Here is a 21,147-nt window from a genome sequence, read left to right on the forward strand (position 1 = left end):
AGATCGCTTTGAATTATGTAGGATTCTACAATAAACTGAACGGTGATTGTTTTTATCGAATTCTTACATGAAAATTCTATTTAAAACATTCCTTCTAAACTGTATACCGAATATACCCATCTCTCTTGAGTCTACTCGGGAGCCACGAGCAAATGAGCTGCCTACTTTTCCTTGCCGTGATGGTAAGATGCGAGGAAACGCGACAATAAATTCCCTCTAAACCCCCTCAGAAAAACGTTGCTGCTGCAAATCTGCGCGTATAAGCTCATTCAGCATGCTGCCCGGCTCACGGATAAGATCCCCAGGAGAGCCGTGCTCCAGCAGCCGCCCGTCCTGAATAATGATGACCTGGTCAAACTTTTGAATACCCATCAGCGTATGCGTGGTGGTGATGACCGTCTTTCCTGCCGTGATGCCTAAAATTGCAGCCAGAACCGCCGTGTGGCGCCCCTCGCTCATTCTGGTGAGAGTCGTCAGTAATCGTCCTTCCAACGCCGTGACGGACCGGGGAAACTACATACCCGCTGGTGGGCTCATCGAGCACATATACCGCAGAATCGCGCAGCAATGTTCGACAGATGCCAATGTGCTGCTGCCAGCCTTCAGAGAAGCTGCAGCCGTTCCACTTTGCATCCAGCTTCGACATAATCTCGGCGCACATTTCGGGCGTCATGACTTGGCGTAGTACCTCCTCGACCCGAGCGTCGGATACGTCTCCCGCCGGATCCAAGTTCTCCCTAACACTGCCGCTGTTATTTGCGACAAACTTCTGGGGGTGTCCTACCAGACGACGACGCAGACTGTCACTCTCGACGTGGGAGAGCTCAGCACCGTCTACGCACATGGTGCCGCCAGCAATGTGAATGAGCCCAAAAAATGCTTGTAATAAAGACGTTTTGCCACTAGAAAAAGTTAGTTAAATTGAGCATGGCCTTTCTTTGACAAAAGTTGGACTTGCCTGCCTGTTCTGCCGAGAACAGCCACCTTGTTTCCCGACGCTATGCTGACGGTGATATCGTTCACAACAACATGTGATCTAACTCGTCGAAGCATTAGAGTAAATTATCGAGACACAGATTTAAGATGGGAAAAAGCATACCCGTACGCGAGAGACAAGCTGTCGAGCTCGACGTCTCCTTTCTCTGGCCAAGAGTCCGTGACGACAGCCTCTGGAAGCACGACTTTCTCTTGGGGCGTGCGGTGAGTATAGTCAAAGATGCGCTCCATCGAGGCCATGGAGGACTCAAACCGTGTCCACCATATCAGAAGCAGCATTGCGTCTTGGCCGAGCGAAATGGTGTTTACCAGTGCCAGGCCGCCCCAGGCCGCACTCTGCGCGCCCCCCAGTCCGACGAGCAGCGCCGCCACGGCGGTGGCCAAGCACCCGTTGAGGAGATTCAGCATCAGAATGGCCCAGTGCTGGATAGAGCCGAATATGTATCCCATTAGGAGTGCATGATACACCCTGTCAGAAATTACCTGCGACAGAAACTTCTCGCCTCTCAGCGCTCGAATGGTCAGACGCCCCTGCACGGTCGCACTGGCTACCTCGAGCATGGGTGCCCGGGCGGCGATTTGCAGAGTGCGAAGCTGAACTGACGTGGATAGGTAGACCTTTTGTAGGAGCCAGAGGAGCGGCAAGAGGGCCACGAGTGAGATGATTGCGTAAGGTGAGCCAATGGCAATGACCACAAGCGAGCCCAAGCTAGCTCCAACGGCTGAGGATCGTCAGCAAAAACAGTACCGTGCAAGCCTTCCGTTATATGCGTTGCCTACCGTGTATCAAATTCTCTAGAGCTTGCGGCAATGCCAAATCAACAGCCTCTATATCATTCATAAACCTGGAAAGAATATTAGAACTGTCCTGTCCGATAAAGTGAAGCCACCATACCTGTTTACCGTCTCGGATTTATGCAGCTCAGTGGTGGATGCCGGCGTTCTAAACTCAAGTCAGTTCTCGGGAAAAATAAATAGATAATACAATCATCAACTTCTCGTACGTACTTGACGAGAACCGAAAGCATATCTTGATGTAAGCTGATGCTGCTGGAGGGAATGAGCTTCATAAATAGCACCCTATCAATCATGTTAGTCAGTAGTAGGCTTAAGGTCGGATTCTAGTCGAACCAAGTCAAGGCATAGGACACCAACAGTCCAGCGCCAACAAAAGCGGCATATATGCCAATGTAGTAGCCAGCTTCGGCACTCTCATGCGATGTGGCATACTGGCCAGCCCAGTGGGAGAGCCAAAACGCTGTCATCAAGCTATCAGCATCAAATTGTACTACCTCTTCGGGTGCTTGGACTCACAGCTTCCCTTGTCAATACCAATCCAAGTAAACAAGAAAAGCGCAACACAAGCTAAAGTCGCAATAGAGCCAAATGACTTTAAATAAAGACGATGAGCCTCGTAGCTCTTCCGTTTGACTTGGTCAAGTGTTTCTCCAGGGGGTGATTGGTCGGCGTCTGACACTCGCTCGGTGTCGTTTGTAGGCTGAACAGAAGCAGGCAATCTACTATCGCAAATCTCCGGACTCTCTCCAGCTTCCTCAATAATCTCCTCGCCAGCAGTAAAATTGGAAAAGTCCCTTTCGACGACCGTCAACGAACCGGAGGCCAGCTGGTAAAAGCGAGCGTTGGCGACACCGGACAATATCGAGGGCGCTATTATTCAGTGTAAGCAGTGATAATATCAGGGTACGTAATTGGCAGCTTTACTCTCTGTGCAGCAAAATATCGCTGCCGCTCGCCGTTTTTGCAGAAATCCATCAGGGCCGAACAAGTTAACTGCGACCTGCGTCCTCGTCTTGGCATCGAGGCCACTAAAGACGTCATCAAGCAAAAGTAAATCACCCCCTTCATCGTATAGACTCCGAGCGAGGGACACGCGTTTACGCTGGCCGCCACTTAGGGGAGAGCCATTGCTGGCCAACCCTGTGTCGTCGCCTTTGGGAAGGTTTAGCAGGTCATGGTCCAAGCAGCAGGCAGCCACGACCTCGCTATATAATTTCGCGTTGAAGGCCTTTCCAAACAGAATATTTTCCTTTACCGTCATCTCGGGAACAAACCAGGGTACTTGGTCACAAAAAGTGAGGTGCTTTGCGCCGATGCTCATGGCCCCTGCTTTGACGCGGACCTCTCCAAGCACTGCTTTCAGGAAGCTGGATTTTCCGCAGCCTGGGGCACCCGATAATACCAGCAGCTCCCCCGTGCTTACAGAAAGGTCTGCGTCCTTGAGAAATATCGAGTTCGGAGTCCATTCCGCGGTTGCGTTGCTTAGAAGTAGCAGCAGTCCAGCTGTTTCCTCTTTGCGTTCGGTCTTGGGGTCTGCGTGCTTTCCCTCGTCAGCGCCCTCCGTGACGTAGTCACGTATGCGCTTCCAGCTGATAAAGGCGCTGAAAAAGTCTGGCAGCATTTGGATTATCGAGAGGAGAGGAGTGAGCATAATTTGGATCAATGAGAGGGACGTGAAGAGAATTGAGTAGTCAAATCGCAGCTGGGGCAGAAGAGCAACACCACCAAAAGCCGCCAAATTCGCGAGACTCATGGTAAATGTCGCTAAAAAAAAAAAAGGAAATATGAAGTTAGATTAGGGGTCTGACAAATGAGGCAGAATAGAGTTTACTTGCCGGCAATGATAACGAATGTGAGAACACGGCGAAACGTGGTCGCGGCGTCAATCTCTCGCTGCCTGCTCTGCGTCGCCTGCTGAGCAGCTGTGTGCTGCATGTTGCCAAACCGAATGTTTCTAATGTCCGAAATAAGATTCTTGACTATTTGGATGCGGACCTCGGCCGCCTCCAGAAACGCTTTCTGGCTTTGCGACAGCGGTTTGCCCAGCAGCATTGGTGCGAGGAAGCACACTACCGCAGCAAGTAAAGGACCGAGAAACGCGAGATTAATGGACTTGAACAGAACATAGGAGCCCACTCCCACCACGACAAGGTTCGGCGCAATCATGCCGCTCATGACGATGGCTCCAGAAACCGCCGCAGAGTCCTCGGACAGGCGCACCAAAACTTTGCTTCCGGCAGTCTCCCAGTCGGCATTCTCCGGCGGGCCTACACCAAAAGAGCGAAACGCCACGTTGTGGATGAGAAAAGAGCGGACTCGAGTAGATAGTTGGAAGAACATTTGCTCGCCATGAGCTTGGAGAAGGCTGTTTGCGAGTTGACTGGGTGGCGCCAGAATATTAGCCGAGTCGTTATGGCCGTGACCAGGGCGCGAAGGACTTACTTGAAGAACATGCCAACAACTAGCCAAATACCGATGGAGCGATCCTTGCTGCCCTGCAAAAATGACACTATGCCGTTGATGATGAACGGCTGTGCGAGCAAGGTGCCAGCCCCCAGGAGCCGAACAAACAGTGCACCGAGGAACTGGATCGTGGCACTTCCCCAGAAACCCGCATCATAGAAATCGACTTTACTGCCCCGCAGCGTGTAGGTTGCAACCGGACGCGCTAGAGAAGACTTGAGATCCTCGGCGACCAGCTTATTCTTGAGGCCGTATCGGAGCAGCGGCCAAAGCCAGCCAAAGAAGAGCATACCAGAGGTTCCGCCTCCAGACTCGTCAATGTAGGCTCTTCTGCTGTTGCGCACTTCCCTAGACTTGGCGCTCGAGCAGAATTCGGAAAAGAAAAAGGAAATGGCCGTCATGATCATGATGGCGATTTGCAGTGCCGGAAGAGCAAAGCCGGCCGGTGGGTCGAGCTGGGCCAGCCGCCACAGGGTGTGAACTCGAACGCCGTCTGAAATACATGTGACGAGTAGGTAGAGGTTCGTGGCAAGCAGAGAGTCGGCATTCCACAACAAGCGGCAGACGAATAGCCCCAGAGCCGCCAAAAGTCGAAAGACGTAGCTGGCGGTGCCGAGTGCGTCGGCACCCAGCAAAGACCCGACTGGAAGCCTGGAGCTGATGATGAGCGAAGCCAAATGCAACGAGACAAGCGGTATCAATATCATCTAAAAATGTGTTAGTCGCAGCATTCCCTGGTCCAAAGTCTTGTAAACGCAATGGGGTCGTACCATGTCCATCCAAGCTTGGGCGCTCTTCCAGCCACGGCAAAAGGACCGCGATGACCATTTAAAAGAAGCAATGATGATCATGATAACCAGAGCGAGCGCGGCAGGGAGCATGCCAAATACGGCATTCTCAAAGTTGACGGAGAAATCGACGCCGCCGTCGGGCGACGTCGTAAAGGGACTTATGGACATTATCGGCGCAGGGCTTCAGACAAATCGTCTACGGGATGAGAACTCCAGTTGAACCAGGAGAAGTGCGCGGCAGTATATGTAAAGGCAGAGCTGCTGAGATGAAAATACTTTCCGGGCCAACTCGACAGGGCTGTAAGGCTGTGAGGACCCGTTGTTTCCCCGCGTATTCCTTCCCACTCACTAACTAGTGATGCAGCAGGATGGCATGGGTCCAACGCCATTGCTACTTTTCAATGCTGGTACTTTTTTACTGCATGTGTCTGGGCTCTTGGGGCCACTGATAATGGGCTCGAGTCCTTCAATATGGCTGCGTCTACAAACTACCAGTTTCGTTCTGTGAGACGCGATCGGCTGATTCTACACGTCTTTGTTTTCTTCTGTACTACTTGCTGCACATGTATGCGCTCATAACACTGCCCGCATTGCTCACAATCGCATAATACTGGGTGCAGGTATTGTAGAAGGCTTGACTGGGCATGGCGCGCGTTGTTTGAACGGGGTTTCCACAGGCCAACAGGCTCACTGACAGGAAGTGCGTGAGAGGGTTTGCCAGCCGGAGCATAGCTGACGTGCTTTACAATACCGTATTGCCTGTACGGACTACTCTCGCTCTGCCAAGACGAGTGCTGCGGCGGCGTGCAAGCTCAATCGGGTAGCCAAGACACATCATTCGACAGGCGGGCAGGCCTTGCGGTTTGTCTTTGAACGTAAACGAGAGCAAGATGAAAGAATATGAACTGCCCTCGATTTTGTACCACTCAAAGAGATGGGACGCGCCACTCATGGCTATCTTGGTGTGAACAGGGCGCTATTTAGCAAGCGCCACAATCCTTCGATTAAGCGCCACAATTAGCAATCGACAGTTCTACTGGCTAGAAAAAGCTACAGCGATGGGGTGCCAGCAAGCCGAATACGTACTGCAGATGAAATCTTGCTGAAACGGGACGGGGGAAAGTCGCACGCCTCGCCTGGACTCTTGCGAAAAGCCCGGCACATGTACCGGGCTTGCCTCCGATGCTGCCAGGGAAGACATAAACTTCTCAGCCGACCGCCGCTGGTGCACTTGAATCTCTGAAGGATCGTTGCAGATTTCAAGTTGAGATTTATGAAGTTGCTCGAGGCACTTGGTCAGGGCTGATTTATACTTGAACCAAGATTAGAGTCTAGTGTCTGCCATTTGGCAAAGTAGTATAGGAGCATGTTACGATGGGTGGCCACCTGTCGGGTAGCATGTACTAGGGAGGAAAAAGGTGGATGATGGTAGGTAGGATGTCAACTACCTGGATCTCTTGAGAATATGCCATCTCACCCATAGATGATTGTGTAAACTTTTCAGGCTGGGAGGTCAGGGCAAGGCCATCATGTGCACTGCTTGCTTGTTTGGAGGTGAATGAGGATGCTGTGCGGCTATCGCGAATAGGAAGGCTCAACCAGGGCCACTGTTGCCGACTTGTGCACATTTTGGCGGCCGTACATAGGGGCTGCTCAGCAATATTTCATGCTGTGCGTGTGCGGCGCAGACAGACCAACGTAAGCTCCTTCTGCGGGAGCAAAACTGGCAAACTGAATGGAAGCCGTTGCTCGTTTACATTTTTATCTTATTCTAATTTTATTCCATTTCTATTTTATTCGACTCCAAGTCCTCTTACCATCTCTCATCTTTACCAGTTCTTATTATTTTCTTGGTTTTCCCGACCCTTTTTATCAACCACATCGCACGAGTCCATCCGTTTCTACAGCGCTTGTAAGCCAGACTCGGCTGCAGTACTCTCACTCAAGTCTAATGCAATGCGCTCTGGGTGGGGTGTCTCTTCTATTGACAAAGACTGGCATGTAACCTCTTGCGAATATGGGCACAATCTCTTATTCATTCGCTCATTTTTTTTTGCCCATCTCAGCCATGCGAGCCACAGGCAGTGCTGCAGCTGCAAGCCGCGTGCGGAACAAAACTCTATTTTACGCCGCCGTCAAGTGACGATGTCATGGTGGTCCGGCTACCGACCGGCATCCGGCTATCGGAGAGTGTCGGACCATCTATCCTACCTTGTTCTCACATGCTTTGCAGGGCAACATTTCAACTCCCAAAGATCAGCCCAACTTTGAACATTTTTATTATAGATCGTCGAGAACCACTGCACCTCTTTCAGTGAGCTGTACGGCCACCAGCCATGTCCTGACTCTTTGTGCTGCACTGCCAGCCACAGCCCACTGTGGAGAGTGCCCGACAAGCGCCATCGGAAGCCGACATTGGACGGGCCAGGCTTGCCAGTGACGTACCAGCAGTTAATCGACCGCGTGGCCGCAAGGAGTTGGGAGAATAGTGACCGCGTTTCAAGCCTAATGATGATCAGGTTGAAACACGAGCGGTGGTTGCCGCTCCTTGGCCTGTCACAAGCAGACGGCGCGCTGTGGGCGCTTCATGTGCCAGGTCGGTAGCATGCATCCGTGCCCAAACATGCCATAGGCTAGACGGCGTCTCACATTGACACCGCCCGACTAGTGCCATGATCCCTGGACCTTATGGGTCGTGGTCAAATAGCAGTGTAGCATACACATGAGTACTGAGTGGACACGCGAGAGAAGACCGGCGAGTAATGTAATATATAGAATTGAGTAGATTATGTAGTTGTCAGGGGAAAACAAGACTCCAGACGCTCCCTCACCGTGAGCGGTGATTATTCCGGGCCAGTAGGGCCAGTTCTGTAAGTGTAAAAAGTGTTTAAAAAAAAAAGGGAAACAAACAGGCCATTTCCGTCAACTCCAAGGTACCAGTAATAAAGTCTAGGTTGCTGCTGGGGTGCACAACTCAAAAGGTGGTAGCCCGCAGCAGCAGCCGTCGAAGGCAGTGTATCGTAGCAGTCATGTCAAAAATGACCCGTCCAGGGTCATACAGAAAAAGATTCTCCGTTACGCCAACAATCAAATCGTAAAAAAGACAAAAGTCCAAAAAAGAAACGGTACACGCGGGCTTGGGCACGCCTATACACAGTGCCGACCGGCCAGGTCAGGCCCGGTGACATTCACGGTCGGGTATTTATTGGGGCAGCATGTTACGCAGCTCCTCCTCGCTGAGGCGAATCTCGTGGACGGGCTCTCGTCGGTTCTCGAGGGGGACGTAATCACAGTCTAGGTACGAGGGAAGAAATATTTCTGCATTTTCATCATCTGTTAGCGGTGTGCGGGAGAAGCCGGGAACACTGGGCGAGCGTACCGGGATTCCAGTCGAAGCCCTGGCTAGAGGAGAGGTATGTGATCTAGAGACTGTGAGCGAATCGACCGGATAACAGAAGCTACAGAAGCGTACCAGACGGGGAGGACCATCAGGGTCGCCGATGTTGATGACAGTCGATTGCTCCTTGGAGAGTGCGGAGCCTGTCAAGGTGTTAGCAAACAGCAATTACCCCTCGACAAAAACGAAACACGGCAAAAAGGGACAGTATTGCAGGAAATGGCTAAGTATGGCTGCAAATCGCCAGAGGGTTAATAAAAGATGCAGACATACTTAGCAGACTTGGTCGACGGCCGTGAAGCGTCTTGGTAGCCGATGACGGAGTGGATGCAGCGGATGACGGGGAATCTGAGTAAGAGCTGTCCGACGGGCTGGACATGGCCTTGGGCGTACAGAGGCCATCGTTGCTGCGGCGAGTGGGAATAGTGATGGAGGCCGACATGGTGGGCGGTAGAAGCAGTAGAAATCCGTCACGATGACAAAAAAAGACAGTGTTTGCAGGAGAGTTGGGAAAGTGAAGTTGTTGAAGGTCGAGAGTTGCCCGGCCCAAGGTCAGGGTGTACTAGAGAGATAGGGCCCCGCAGTGAGTGAGGTGACTAGGATGCCCCCCCGGTAGAGTCAAGACACGGACTGGAGCTCAGGTGACGGCGGGACTGGGTTTTAGTGCACGTTAGTTGGACGATCGTGGGCCACCGAGGACGAGCGAGCGAGAAGGGGTCGGAAGTTTTAGCACGGCGGACACGATGGATAAATAAAGACGTTCGAAGTTGATGACGAGAAGAAGAAGCTGGGTCTGGAGCTGTGAGGGGGAGGAAAGCGAAATATGGCTGAAGCGCCCGGGCAGATTGAGGGCGGTGGCTTTAGGCAGTCATGCAGGCCTGTGATGGCCTGTGACAGCCTGAGGATGGCGCAGGGGAATGATGAGCCGCAATATCAGCTTAGACAGACAGGCCGCTATAATTCTGCCGGGTGCAAACGCGACTACTGGTAGGTGACGGGCTCCCAAGCAAAAGTCACAGGGTCGCCGCCAGGAGGAGCCGTTGAGTCTTTTGGGCCCCCGCTAAGCCTCCACGATTTGGAGGTACCATTTGCTGCAGATTACCCTAGCATCGGTACTTTATCCACTATCTGAGCATAGAGTACCCGCTTTTCGTTGGGTCCTGATCGGGCGGTAGCCTGGATAGCGCTGCGCCAAATGTTACTCAGTCAAAAGTACAGCTGCGCAGTAACGTTAGTGGAGGCCAAGTACCTTGGTGCTTCCCCAACAAGCATCATAGTTCTTCGCAGTACGAGAATGCAGCTCTCGAACAAGGTGCAGTGACTATCATGGTTGAAAGAAATACACGCCGCAAGAATACTGTTCGACACGTCTCGCCAGATACTCGCCCACACATGGTTCGGTTCGGCATGCACGGAAATAGCCCATCAGCCCCGCCAGTATTCAGCCAGGTATCAATTCTATCTTGATTCTAATTCTATAACGCTTCTAGTCATACAGTGCCTTTGACTCTATAATGCCTCCAGAAACGCCGACAAAGCAACCATGGTCGCCCCCTCATCATATCCCGTAGCAACATCAATCCCCGACTGCACATGCACTTCCCCCGGTCCAATCGCAAACACACACGCCTCCTCTTCGACCACATCTCGTATCGTCCGCCGTCCCTTGGCATCCATCACAACCGTCCTCGCGCCGGTGAAGCCCTCTGCAAAGTCGACGCAGCTCTCGAAGAGAACCTCTCGCTCGCCGGCCGTAATCAGGACTTTGCCAGCAATAGGCTGCGCACCGTCTCCAGCCCCCGCCAGCGCTTGGAGGAGCACCGCCTTTCCCTCCTTGGCCCGCAGCGGCTCCAGCCAGAGACTGCCCGGACGACTCGTCGTCCCCAGCAGCCTCCCACAGTCGCGCAGCTGGCCCTGCGACAGTACATCATATGCTTCGTTGGCCGCCCCGTACGTGTCCGTCAGCGTCATGTCGACCCACGGCGAGAGCAGAACAACGGCCCGAATCTGCTGGCCCTTCAAGTCGATTGGCTCGACCAGAGGACATGGTTGTTGCATGTGCGCAAGCAGACCAGCCACCAAGTGTCCGCCCGCGCTGTCCCCCGCAATGATTAAATCCGACGATCGCACGCCCTGCTTCAATAATTGCGCGACGGCTTGCGCAATCTGTGCGAGCTGGCCAGGGTACTGCAGGCTGGAAGTGAGGGTATACTCCAGATAGGCCACTTGTTTCGCCTTGCTAGAGCGGCCCATGTGCAGCGCCAGGGGAATGTGGCATTCGCCGACCATGGGATAGAGGTAGCCACCCCCATGGACAAACAGCACCGTTGGCCCGTCAGCTACAGCGTCCGGACACGAAACAAGGTGCAGGTTGGGTGGCGGAAAGGAGCTTGACGTAGGCATCGAAACCACAACCTTGTCGTGCGCAATACCGCGCGCGACACAGTACTCGCTGACCTGCTCCCCCGTCGTCTTGCGCGTGTTGGCGGCGTACTTCATTCGCTGGTTGAGCGTGACCCGCGTCGCGTAGAGAAAAGACGTCGCTAGTTTTTGGCGCCAATGGAGCAAACCCATCGGGTGCGACTTGAAAAACCTTTTGCCGAAATCATATGATGCTCTGCATACTTTTTTGTCTTCGTCTTAGCTTAGGAGGTGAGGGTGTAAGATCTCGTCGAAAACTCACAGAGAACTGGTATCACCCATGCTAGTGACACAAAATCCAGTGTCTGCATAGGGCAGGTGAGGTCCGTCTTTGTCGCCATTTCAAAGTTTGAAGATTCTACAAAGAGATGAAGCTTGCTGGTGAATAAAGGGTCACGAATGATGAGACGGGAATCAGGAGCTATTAATGAATAGCTTGATACTCCGAGCCGGAGCCGCATAACACGTTCAAAGTCACCGAGGCCCACCGCGATACGCTAGGCTAATGACCCAGGGCTCCAGTACAGTCATTCATAACGACTAACCAAAACGCCTTAACCTGGGTGTTTAATTTTTAATTTCTTCTTTTGTCTCAACGAATCTCTTGTTTCTCTCGAAGTTGGATGTTAGTTTACGCATCTAGAACTGAATCGAACCATATTCTTGGGCACTACGCGCCGTCTTCGCGAGATCTTAGCTCACGCTTGCCGCCGGCGAGCTGCAACACAATGGTGGGCAATACACAAACACCGACGAGCAGGGCGACGGCCACTCCCGCGCTTCCTGCACCCGTGGCTGTAAACATTTGCGGGAACCTATTCCAGCGTTAGCAATGGGAAAAATCCTCCGTCAACACTGTGAGGTTGCTTACCAAAATGGACCGATAAAGCCCCAAATCTGTCGCACAAACGTGATGTAGACGCCTACGCTCGCCGCATCGCTGGGGTAGCAGTCTACTGCATAATTCACCAGCACCGTCGTCACGACCTGGTTGCCCGCGGCGGCGATGCCCGCCCCCACGACGGGACTCACATTGTACACGCGCAGCTGCGCGCTCATGACGAGAAACACGACGATGCCGCAGATCGCCCACGCGTACCCGATGTAGCTCAGCCACAGGCGACGCTCCGGCCGCGGTCGCTGGCCGTCATTCTTGTTAATCCCGCGCGCCATCCAGAAGGACGAGGCCGCGCTGCCCAGCGCCTCGCCGACGAGGCTGCCGACCATCAGCGCGAGGAACTGCAGGCCGAGTGTCTGCGCGCCAAAGTGGAACTTTTCGGCAAACAGCTGCGGGATCTCGACCGTCGTCACGACGTTGCAAAAGAGAAATGACATGGCGTAGGAGGCGGCGGGAATAGCAACGCGCCACCGCACGGCGTAGACAAAGGGGTGTACAAACTCGAGCATGGAGAAGGGCGTGGGATCGATGCGTCGCAGGGCCAAACGGCGAGGGACAGGCGAGGGGTCGTCGCTGCGGCTGCGGATATATCTGGTCTCGGACCCCAGGGCCACGTACAAGATGAACTGGACGACATTGGTCTGCATGAATTAGTTCAACGGTCCTCAACCCTGCGTGGCTGGCTCTACTCACAATGGCAAGCGACCAGAATATCCACTCGTATCCCGCCCTCTCGACGGCGAACCCAAAGAGAAACGGCGCAAACGGCACCCCGATGGTGAACATGAGCGTCCACACGCCAATGTACCGCGCGCGCTCCTGCGCAAAGAACATCTCCTGCACGGTGCCGCCGCCCAGCGCCGCGGCCGGGGAGATGAAGAAGGCGCCGAGCGCCCGGCACGCCGCCAGCGCGCCGTATGTACCGCTGCGGGCGCTGCCCACGTTGCTGGCGATGCTTCCCAGAAGGCACAGCACGTAGATGGGCAGGCGACCGTAGCGCTTGGCCAACGGGTGCCAGAGGAGCGGCGCGACGCCGAGGACGGCGATCTGCAGCGACGTCATGTACGACGCCGCCTGGATGGAGACGCCCAGCCGCTCCGAGATGTCCTTGAAGGCGGGGATGACGGAGGATGCGGTAAAGGAGCAGATGCACGAGTGAAACGCCACGAGGGAGAGGTTGATGAGTTTCTAAGAGAACATTATCTTGTAAGTTTGCGATGAAATGCTGCGTGCGCTGCGAACACGTCCATACTTTGCGTTGGGGCCAGTTCAAGGGATCCGCTGGCGTGGGATCGGGTAACGGCTCTAGATCAACGGTGCCGTAGCGGTCGAGCAGAAACCTGGAGTGCGCAGCAGAAAGAAGCTCGGTGCTGCTGAATTCCTTGAGCTGCGTCTCCGTGTCGTGCGCCTCTTCCGACTTGGTGACGCCGTGCAACACATCGTCTGCCATTTTTGCAAGCTGAAACCTCAACACGGCCAAGCAGAATTGTAAAGTGGCCCTGTAAAGAAAAGGATATCCTGACAATCAAAATAAATCAAATCCAATGCGGTACGCGAGACCATTATATCGGCTCCGGGGTCCCCAGGTTCCCCCCCGGTGGCGTTCCCCGCGGATATATATTACGCGGGCAGAATGGGCATGGGGGCGGGTCGCCTCGACGCCTCCCATGGGCATGAGTAAGGACGGCATTTGCATTGGCTTCCCTCTGACGGGCATCCCACGAGTTTTTAGCATGGCGCATTAGATCCTACACGCATTGGCGCACTAGACAGCTGCCTGCAGCGCAGCGCAACCCCCCGCCGGGGGGTTTTAGTGTGATCGGCATATGGGACGGTAGTTTCTAAGCATTGCCATGTTTCAATTGTGGCTGGCGATGGCGGCGCAGAGGAAGACAAGGTTTTAAGGACTACGTGCGGGAGTTGTGTTCGGTAGCTTCTTCAACGGCTGCAGTTGATTCTGTTTCAGACTCCCCATCTCCCCGTCGTACGTTGCGAGGTTTGAGTGGACCAGGGCGAAGAACGGCGTGGGTGCATCGCTGGCATGCAACAGCAGGTGTCATTTCTAAAGCCGAAATCCATTGCGAAACAAGAGTTTGCCAATTGAATGTGAAGATGCAAGATCTGATTGAGATCGATGCAAGTCGCGTATATTCCTTTGGCTGATTACTAGCACCTTGGCAACTTGGTGCTTCACCGTTGACAAGGTTGCACGTGACTGCCTTAGTCAGCCCAGGTTGCCGCGACGCTGCGTAGCTCTTGGACGCCTAGCCAGATAGCTTACCCTTGGAGACGCATTCGCTCACCTCGCCATCACCAGCCCATTGAACCGATCAGGTGTTGCACCAGCACCGCACTGCAAGCTCCGAGAAGTCCGTCGCTCCCTCGCGAAACCACACAGACGAACGCGAAACCCCAAGAACCCGCCGCGAGCCACCGGTCACGATGGGCGACGTCGCAGTCGAGAGCCCTGCCAACCACGCGCCAGCTCACAAAAAGGCAGCACCGTCGATAATCCCAACCATTGACCACTTTGAGGGCCTGTCGATCGAGGGAGGAGACGATTACGCCACACTGAAGAAGCTTCAGCGACAATTAGAGTACGTGGCCTGTTTTCGCTGGCTGGGGCTCATTCGCAGTAGCAAACATGCTGACAGGTCGCAGATACATTCAACTACAGGAAGAATACATCAAGGATGAGCAAAGGTGTGTGCGGCTGCAAGCTTGTGCGGGAAAGCATTCTGACCATTCGCAGGAGTCTGAAGCGCGAGCTCGTCCGCGCTCAGGAAGAAATCAAGAGGATCCAGAGTGTGCCGCTGGTCATTGGCCAGTTCATGGAGGCCATCGACCAAAAGTATGTCTACAACGTCACACCAGCCAGGGAAATCTGCTTACAAAAATCAGTACCGGTATTGTGCAGTCTAGCACCGGCAACAACTACGTCGTCCGCATCCTTTCCACCCTCGACCGCGAACAGCTCAAGCCCTCGTCGTCGGTCGCCCTCCACAGACACTCGAATGCCCTGGTCGACATCCTACCGCCCGAGGCGGACTCGTCGATTGCCATGCTGGGCGCCGACGAGAAGCCCGACGTGACGTACGCGGACGTCGGTGGCCTGGACATGCAGAAGCAGGAGATTCGCGAGGCCGTCGAGCTGCCCCTGACGCACTTTGACCTCTACAAGCAGATTGGTATCGACCCGCCCCGCGGTGTGCTCCTCTACGGCCCGCCCGGTACCGGCAAGACCATGCTGGTCAAGGCCGTTGCCAACTCGACGACGGCGAGCTTCATCCGCGTTGTCGGCTCCGAGTTTGTGCAAAAGTACCTCGGCGAGGGTCCCCGCATGGTGCGCGACGTCTTCCGCATGGCCCGCGAGAACTCGCCCTCCATCATCTTCATTGACGAAATCGACGCCATTGCCACGAAGCGCTTCGACGCCCAGACCGGCGCCGACCGCGAAGTTCAGCGCATCCTACTCGAGCTGCTGAACCAGATGGACGGCTTCGACCAGACGTCCAACGTCAAGGTCATCATGGCCACCAACCGCGCCGACACGCTGGACCCGGCCCTGCTGCGTCCCGGCCGTCTGGACCGCAAGATTGAGTTCCCCTCGCTGCGCGACCGCCGCGAGCGCCGCCTCATCTTCTCCACGATTGCCAGCAAGATGAGCCTGGCGCCCGAGGTAGACCTCGACAGCCTGATTGTGCGCAACGACCCGCTGTCGGGCGCCATCATCGCCGCCATCATGCAGGAGGCAGGTCTGCGCGCCGTGCGCAAGAACCGCTACAACATTATCCAGAGCGATCTCGAGGACGCGTACTCGAGCCAGGTCAAGGGCACGAGCGAGGACAACAAGTTTGACTTTTACAAATAAGCGTGTACGATGTGGGTGGCGATGGGGAAGAGGGGCGGTCATGGGGTGTGTGTATCCATATGAACCTAGTGTAAAATCACAATATAGAAGATTTTGCGAATGTATTTCGTGCCTGTTTGTGCGATCTCGCTAAAGTTGCATCTGCGGTTGATGCTTAGGAACGCTCGCCGCCATGGTATTCTTCTCACAGTACTGCTTTTCCAGCCAAACATCGGCCCTGCCAGAATCGCCCTTGCACAGCAATCCTCACGCTTTCCCTTCCCAGATGATTTTTTTCTTCTTTACATCCCACCTACCTTGCGTCGTCGGAAACGGGCAAGCGCAGCAGAAGGGGCATGGATGGGGATTTGGCGGTTGGGGTTTGAAGAGAGAGAGAGAAGTAGTACTTGGCCAGATATGACAACAGAGCTCTCAGTCGTGCTTGAAAAAGGGGGGTTGGAAGAGGTCGCCGACATTTCCTTGTTCAATCTGCCCAAAAACGAAGGGCAGTAAAGATGATTGGGCCCCCGTAGCCGCGCCTGCTCGTCGGGATTAGCTCGCAAATGTCTACGCTTAGCTTTTGCTCCTTTTCGCCCTCTTGTCGATGTAGATTTTCTTCTTTGTTTCAAAACTAGTCCCGAATAGAACCCAGCATTTATTCTTATTTTTAGCCTTTGAATGCGAGGGGGGATGTTTTCGCCCTGGGAGCCCCAAGGACGAGCAACGGCGGGAGTGTTGCAACGGCGCAAAGGCCGGCGGACGATCGGCATCGTCACTGTCAAAGGGCCTTCCTAAACAGGTAATACCCATGCAAAGCCCGGTATAAGTGCCCTGACGTATAGAGAGAACCGTCTGCTTGTCCCGAGAATACGACTTGGTCACGAGTGGGAGAATGTAGAGCCAAGCTTTTGAATAAGAAAAGAAATCACATGTATAGTCTATTTTGGTCCCAACCTGGGACATATCCAGTACCGGTTGAAAGAAGTCCTACAGCAAAAGAAAGCCCCTCCTTTTTGGTATATCATATATCCTTGAGCGTGTGCGTGCCATGTCTATAATCCCTCCCACATCATGTCCCAAAGTCCATCCAACATTGCTGTTTCGTGACAAAGAGGCTGAAAAAAAACAAAGGTATAAAACAAAAGCCTGATACTCAGACTGAAAGATAAACGGGCATTAAGCATGCTCTTCGTCAACGTATTATCGTGATTAAGTGGCTTGCAGTTCCAGACTGCTGAGTATAAAACAAAGCGACGCCATTGCCATGCTGAGAAAAAACGTGGTAAAAAAAAAAGACAAATAATCAAGAGTTGAGCGCCACGCCAATCTCAAACAAGAGCTGGACGAAGCGCTTGTGCAACTCAATGAAAATGTCGGGCTGACCAGCGAGGTCAGCCAGGCCGCGGGCTTTGAGCGCCGAGGCACTGCCGCTGCCGCCCATTCGTCGAGTGAAACCGCTGCCGCCGCTGAGAAAGCTACTCGCGCTACGGTCAATGGCCACCGGAGAGTCAAAGGCCGACTGGCTGGGCGGCGCGGGGGACACATCCGCCGAGCCCTGGCTGCCGCTGGCGCTGCCAGTGGTTAGGGGGTCGGCGACACGCTCGGCTTCGGCTTCCACCAGCTGCTGGATCCATCCAGCGAGGTCGCGAAAGGCGTTGGAGAGGACCGTGTACGTCTTCATGGCCAGTCGCTCCTTGTGTGTGCTGAGAGCAATAAAAGCGTAGACGCGCTTGTGCCCGCGAGCATGCACGTCTGGGATGCGGAAGATGTAGGCAGTGGTATATCCGGCGACAGCATCGCCAAAGAAGATGGGACCGCCAGTGGCCGCGGAGCCGGCACTCTGCGTGGTGACAAACGCCGGGGCGCTGTTGAGCTGTGGCGGAGACATGGGAATGGAGGTTGCGGGCGCGCGCGGCAGTGTTTCAAAGGACAGTGCCCTGAGGCAGGATGCGCGGATCAGAGAGAAGGAGTGACCGAGGACCGGCTCATGTGTTGAGGTGTAGTCAATGTAGTGTACATGAGAGGAAGTTCGGTCCGAGGTAGTCGAGGTGCTGGAGCACGAGGTGGTGCGGGAGCTGCCGGGCTGGACAGATGTTCGGGCGCGAGGGCGTCGCGGTAGATCCCGGTCCCCATCCGTGTCGCTAGAGCACTGGGAACGAGGAGATCCCCCCCGGACTGGTGAGCCATAGATTCGCTCGGCTGGTGCTCGCGTTCGCAGCGTTGGCGTGTTGTCGCTGGGGGCCTTGGGGGAATTTTGGCGGCGCGGCAGCGTCATGGCGCAGTTATCGCAGGGACCTTGCTTCTTAGTAACGGTCTCGTCGTAAGTGCGGCGAAAGTTAGATTCGCGGCCCGAATTTTGGTACACTGAGCGAGGGCTTTCCGGTGGTGTTTCCAAAACCGGGCTGGAAGCTGGCGATGTGGCAGAAGGCGAGCGCAGGGCAGGGCGACGAGACCGCGTCTCGTGCTCAAAGGCGACTAGCGACCCGGTGCGAGGGCCTTTGACATCTTGCAGATTGCCTGCCGGGGTAGAGCGAGGGGGACCGTTGCTCTTTGTAGGTTCTTCGAAGCAGGTACTACACCCTGCTTGGAGCCCTTCTGTGACCATGAGGGGCGTAGGTCCATGATGGTCACAGTAATGAGCGAGACAGAGCTGGAAACTGGACATTAGCGCACAGATCGAAAACGACAGCTGTGAAGAAAGGGAAGTGTAAATGCGGCGATGAAGAATGTGAATTCGGGCCTGAGAGCCATGTTTCAGAGGGTGAAAGAGAGCGACGCATGGGAAAAGTCGGGTTCGAGAAAGCAAGCAAGCCAGGTAATATATGAAGCCCCGGATTACACGGACCTATGTGGCCGAGGCGGGAGCGATGGGCGCTGGTGAATGCGCTGACGAATCGGGCTGGGACCTGGTGCAAAGGGTGTGGCAGAAGGACCGAGTGTGGATATGAGGCCAGGCGGGCGATATGGACGGGTACGAGATGTGTGTGTATGTGTGTGTGTTGGGCGCCAGGACCAGGCAAAAGACCAAGACGTTGACGAGGAAGCGGTGTGCGTGCGTTGTAAGACGGGTTTGCAAGAAAGCCAGTTTCTAGCGTGCAGGCGCATTGAAAGAGGGTGTGAATGGGGCCGGGGGAGTGACGGGAAGCCAAGCCAAACATCAGGACAATGAAGGCAGCGAATTGCCTGGTGCTGAAGAGGGGTGGGCATAGAAAAGGCAGGCTTGAGATGCGAGGCGGGCCGCAAAAAGGGCTGAAAGGCAGCCAGCCTGCCAGCTATGAGGGCAGCTACTGGAAAGAGGCCAGCTAGCAGAGGCGGCATGCAGGTAGCTGCAGCCATGATACGTCAGGATGTGGCTGAAGAGCGCGCTCAGACGAGTGCGAGTGCGCTGTGCTGGTATAGTGTCGAGAGCGGCCATTGTGTCCGGTGATGGTGGTCGCGGCAGTACCAGTAGATTGTTGTGTCGCGCGGTGCATCGGGCATGCGTGTCCATCGGCGCAACGAGTTTGCTGGGCGGAGAGGTGCAGCAAGGGCGGGAGGGTGCAGAGGGGTTTGCTCATGGGTATTGAAGACGGGAAGAAAGCACAATGCAGGTCGACTTACAATATAGGTCATGTCTGAATATGGGCGGGCGGATGCGACGGACAGAAAGGTGAGTATTTGGCGGAACGAGGCTGCGCAAGTGTTGTGTTGCACAGCAGCGCAGATGACAAGGTTCGTATCAAGTCAGCCAGCGTGCGTGAGCTGGCGCGGTGGCAAGACGACTTGTCGCGGGTAAGAGGGGCGAGAGTCCAAGACGAAGCTGAGTTGGCCGGTGCTCGCGGCGCACAAGAGGTGTTGTTGGTGGTGTTTGCCGACCCGTGAGCGACGACGGGGAGAGGGCCGGATGCAGACAAGCAGTGCCGTGATCGGTGATGTTTGGCAGGGTGCGGTATGGCGCGGGCGGTCGTGTCGCAAGGTGGTCGGGTGGTGTTGGGATGCGTCGCGCACGTGTAAAAAAAAAAATGGGAGGGCCAACTGCAGAACCAGCCAACAGTTTGGGAGACAATGTAAGCAAACGAGGGTCCGGGCTGGTCGGGCAGTGAGAGATTAAAGGTGACAGTAATGGGGTGTGGCGACGGGCGACGAGCGCGGCGCGAGCTGGAGTCTGGAGAGGCAGAGATTCGGGGGTGGCGAGGCGGCGCAAGACGATCGTTCGGAGGTCCGGCTGGCTGCAAGTATGGACTGATGAGGGGACACGGGACAAGGGTGTGCCTTTTTGTTTTTGTCGGCTCGGTGGTGACGAGTTGTGGCGGCGACGCTTGACGACGGGGGTACGGGGCCAAGGCGGCCGTTGAACCAGGCACAAAGGAAGCTCGGGAGAAGACGTCGACGGAAGGGGAAAAAAAAAAAATTGGCGTAAAGAAGAAGGGATCAACCGGGGAGCTCGGACAGGTTGAAAGACGAAGCCAGGCAGGCCGGCAGGCAGTGATGAGGGACTACCAGTACTGGAAGACAAAGACGAATAGGCTCGTCGGTATTTCTCCCCACTGCTCGACTTATTAGCAATAGCCTGTTCCTCCGTCGGCCTCGCAGCTGATCAGTGAGCAGCAGCAGCTCTGTCATGCAGGCTGGCGGCGATGCGAAGCAGGCAGGGCAGGGCCAGGCAGAGCTTGTACGGGCGGATCGCTGGCAAACTGGCAATTGCAATTGGCAAGGCACCAATCACGGTTGTTACCCAAGCTGAGGCAGCGCGGCCAGGGCAGGGCACAGGGCCAGGGGTTTGTCGGAGCCCAATGAACCAGGGGCAAAGGCGCGCGTACAAGGGGGCGTCGGCCAGGGCAGCGGGCGTCAGGACCAGGGTTTGCGCGGACCAGCAAGGATGGAGAGACCAGTCGAACGAGTGTTAAACAGGTAGAGTTGGTCAGTTGTCTGGACACGGACCACGGGCCGAAGTTGGAAGCTTTTTGCTTTTTTTTTTTTTTTTTTTTTTGCCTCGTCTGACGCTCGGCGGTCGAAGCTTTCTACGGTGACGGCGATTTGTTTGTAAGACACGGATGGGTGCGATGGCAAGCCCACACGCCTTTGCTGTAGAATCTTGATGTGAGAAGAATGACAAAAAAAAAAGCGATTGTCGGAAGAGCGGTTCAAAGTAACGAGTGACGAGGGCCAGAGCGGATGGAAAACGATGAGATTGGGGCGGGAAGAAGAGGAATGAAAAGTCGATGAAGAATGGTCAAACGCAAACGACGAAGTGAACATGCAACGCCGAAAGCCGATGGGCGACTGCTTGGGGCCGGCACCGGCAACTGGCAAGCTGCAGGGTGGTGATTTGCGGCTAAAAAACAGTCAGCCAGTCCGCTAGGTACTGGTACCAGTTAAGGTAGCCTGTAGGTAGCCCACCCAAAGAACCCACCACCGCTGCTTTCCTTCCAGCGGCCCCTCATCCATCCCCTCTACCAGTACAGCGGACGGGTCCACTACAAGAGGCCAGCATTTCTCTGTTGCATTCTGCACCTGCCGCAGTGGACAGACAGCCAATACCTACCCATTCCCA

General features: G+C 54.8%; 6 protein-coding genes across 6 annotated transcripts; 1 reads left to right on the plus strand and 5 right to left on the minus strand.

Annotated features, from left to right (window-relative positions):
• Nucleotides 1-216: 216 nt before the first annotated feature.
• LMH87_004662 (uncharacterized protein) lies at nucleotides 217-5,216 on the minus strand (the record flags this gene model as incomplete). The annotated part of the gene is made up of 13 exons (XM_056195919.1): nucleotides 217-460; nucleotides 522-902; nucleotides 959-1,036; nucleotides 1,100-1,718; nucleotides 1,777-1,841; nucleotides 1,892-1,939; nucleotides 2,005-2,076; nucleotides 2,128-2,254; nucleotides 2,311-2,664; nucleotides 2,719-3,558; nucleotides 3,630-4,174; nucleotides 4,237-4,964; nucleotides 5,028-5,216. 13 exons carry the CDS (start codon nucleotides 5,214-5,216, stop codon nucleotides 217-219), a joined length of 4,290 nt encoding a protein of 1,429 aa, XP_056049500.1.
• A 3,034-nt stretch (nucleotides 5,217-8,250) lies between these two features.
• LMH87_004663 (uncharacterized protein) lies at nucleotides 8,251-8,887 on the minus strand (the record flags this gene model as incomplete). Its single annotated transcript, XM_056195920.1, has 4 exons — nucleotides 8,251-8,366; nucleotides 8,428-8,470; nucleotides 8,521-8,588; nucleotides 8,719-8,887. 4 exons carry the CDS (start codon nucleotides 8,885-8,887, stop codon nucleotides 8,251-8,253), a joined length of 396 nt encoding a protein of 131 aa, XP_056049501.1.
• Nucleotides 8,888-9,954: 1,067 nt separating this feature from the next.
• Nucleotides 9,955-11,207, minus strand: LMH87_004664 (uncharacterized protein; the record flags this gene model as incomplete). The annotated part of the gene is made up of 2 exons (XM_056195921.1): nucleotides 9,955-11,069; nucleotides 11,129-11,207. 2 exons carry the CDS (start codon nucleotides 11,205-11,207, stop codon nucleotides 9,955-9,957), a joined length of 1,194 nt encoding a protein of 397 aa, XP_056049502.1.
• Nucleotides 11,208-11,536: 329 nt separating this feature from the next.
• Nucleotides 11,537-13,214, minus strand: LMH87_004665 (uncharacterized protein; the record flags this gene model as incomplete). The annotated part of the gene is made up of 4 exons (XM_056195922.1): nucleotides 11,537-11,681; nucleotides 11,738-12,405; nucleotides 12,458-12,952; nucleotides 13,017-13,214. The coding sequence occupies 4 exons, from the start codon at nucleotides 13,212-13,214 to the stop codon at nucleotides 11,537-11,539; spliced, it is 1,506 nt and encodes a 501-aa protein (XP_056049503.1).
• Nucleotides 13,215-14,206: 992 nt separating this feature from the next.
• LMH87_004666 (uncharacterized protein) lies at nucleotides 14,207-15,635 on the plus strand (the record flags this gene model as incomplete). The annotated part of the gene is made up of 4 exons (XM_056195923.1): nucleotides 14,207-14,361; nucleotides 14,426-14,467; nucleotides 14,517-14,615; nucleotides 14,666-15,635. 4 exons carry the CDS (start codon nucleotides 14,207-14,209, stop codon nucleotides 15,633-15,635), a joined length of 1,266 nt encoding a protein of 421 aa, XP_056049504.1.
• Nucleotides 15,636-16,917: 1,282 nt separating this feature from the next.
• On the minus strand, nucleotides 16,918-19,226 carry LMH87_004667 (uncharacterized protein; the record flags this gene model as incomplete). Its single annotated transcript, XM_056195925.1, has 2 exons — nucleotides 16,918-18,264; nucleotides 19,215-19,226. The coding sequence occupies 2 exons, from the start codon at nucleotides 19,224-19,226 to the stop codon at nucleotides 16,918-16,920; spliced, it is 1,359 nt and encodes a 452-aa protein (XP_056049505.1).
• Nucleotides 19,227-21,147: the final 1,921 nt, after the last annotated feature.

The sequence above is a fragment of the Akanthomyces muscarius genome, chromosome 2 (assembly GCF_028009165.1).
Source record: "Akanthomyces muscarius strain Ve6 chromosome 2, whole genome shotgun sequence".
NCBI classification, from domain to species: domain Eukaryota; kingdom Fungi; phylum Ascomycota; class Sordariomycetes; order Hypocreales; family Cordycipitaceae; genus Akanthomyces; species Akanthomyces muscarius.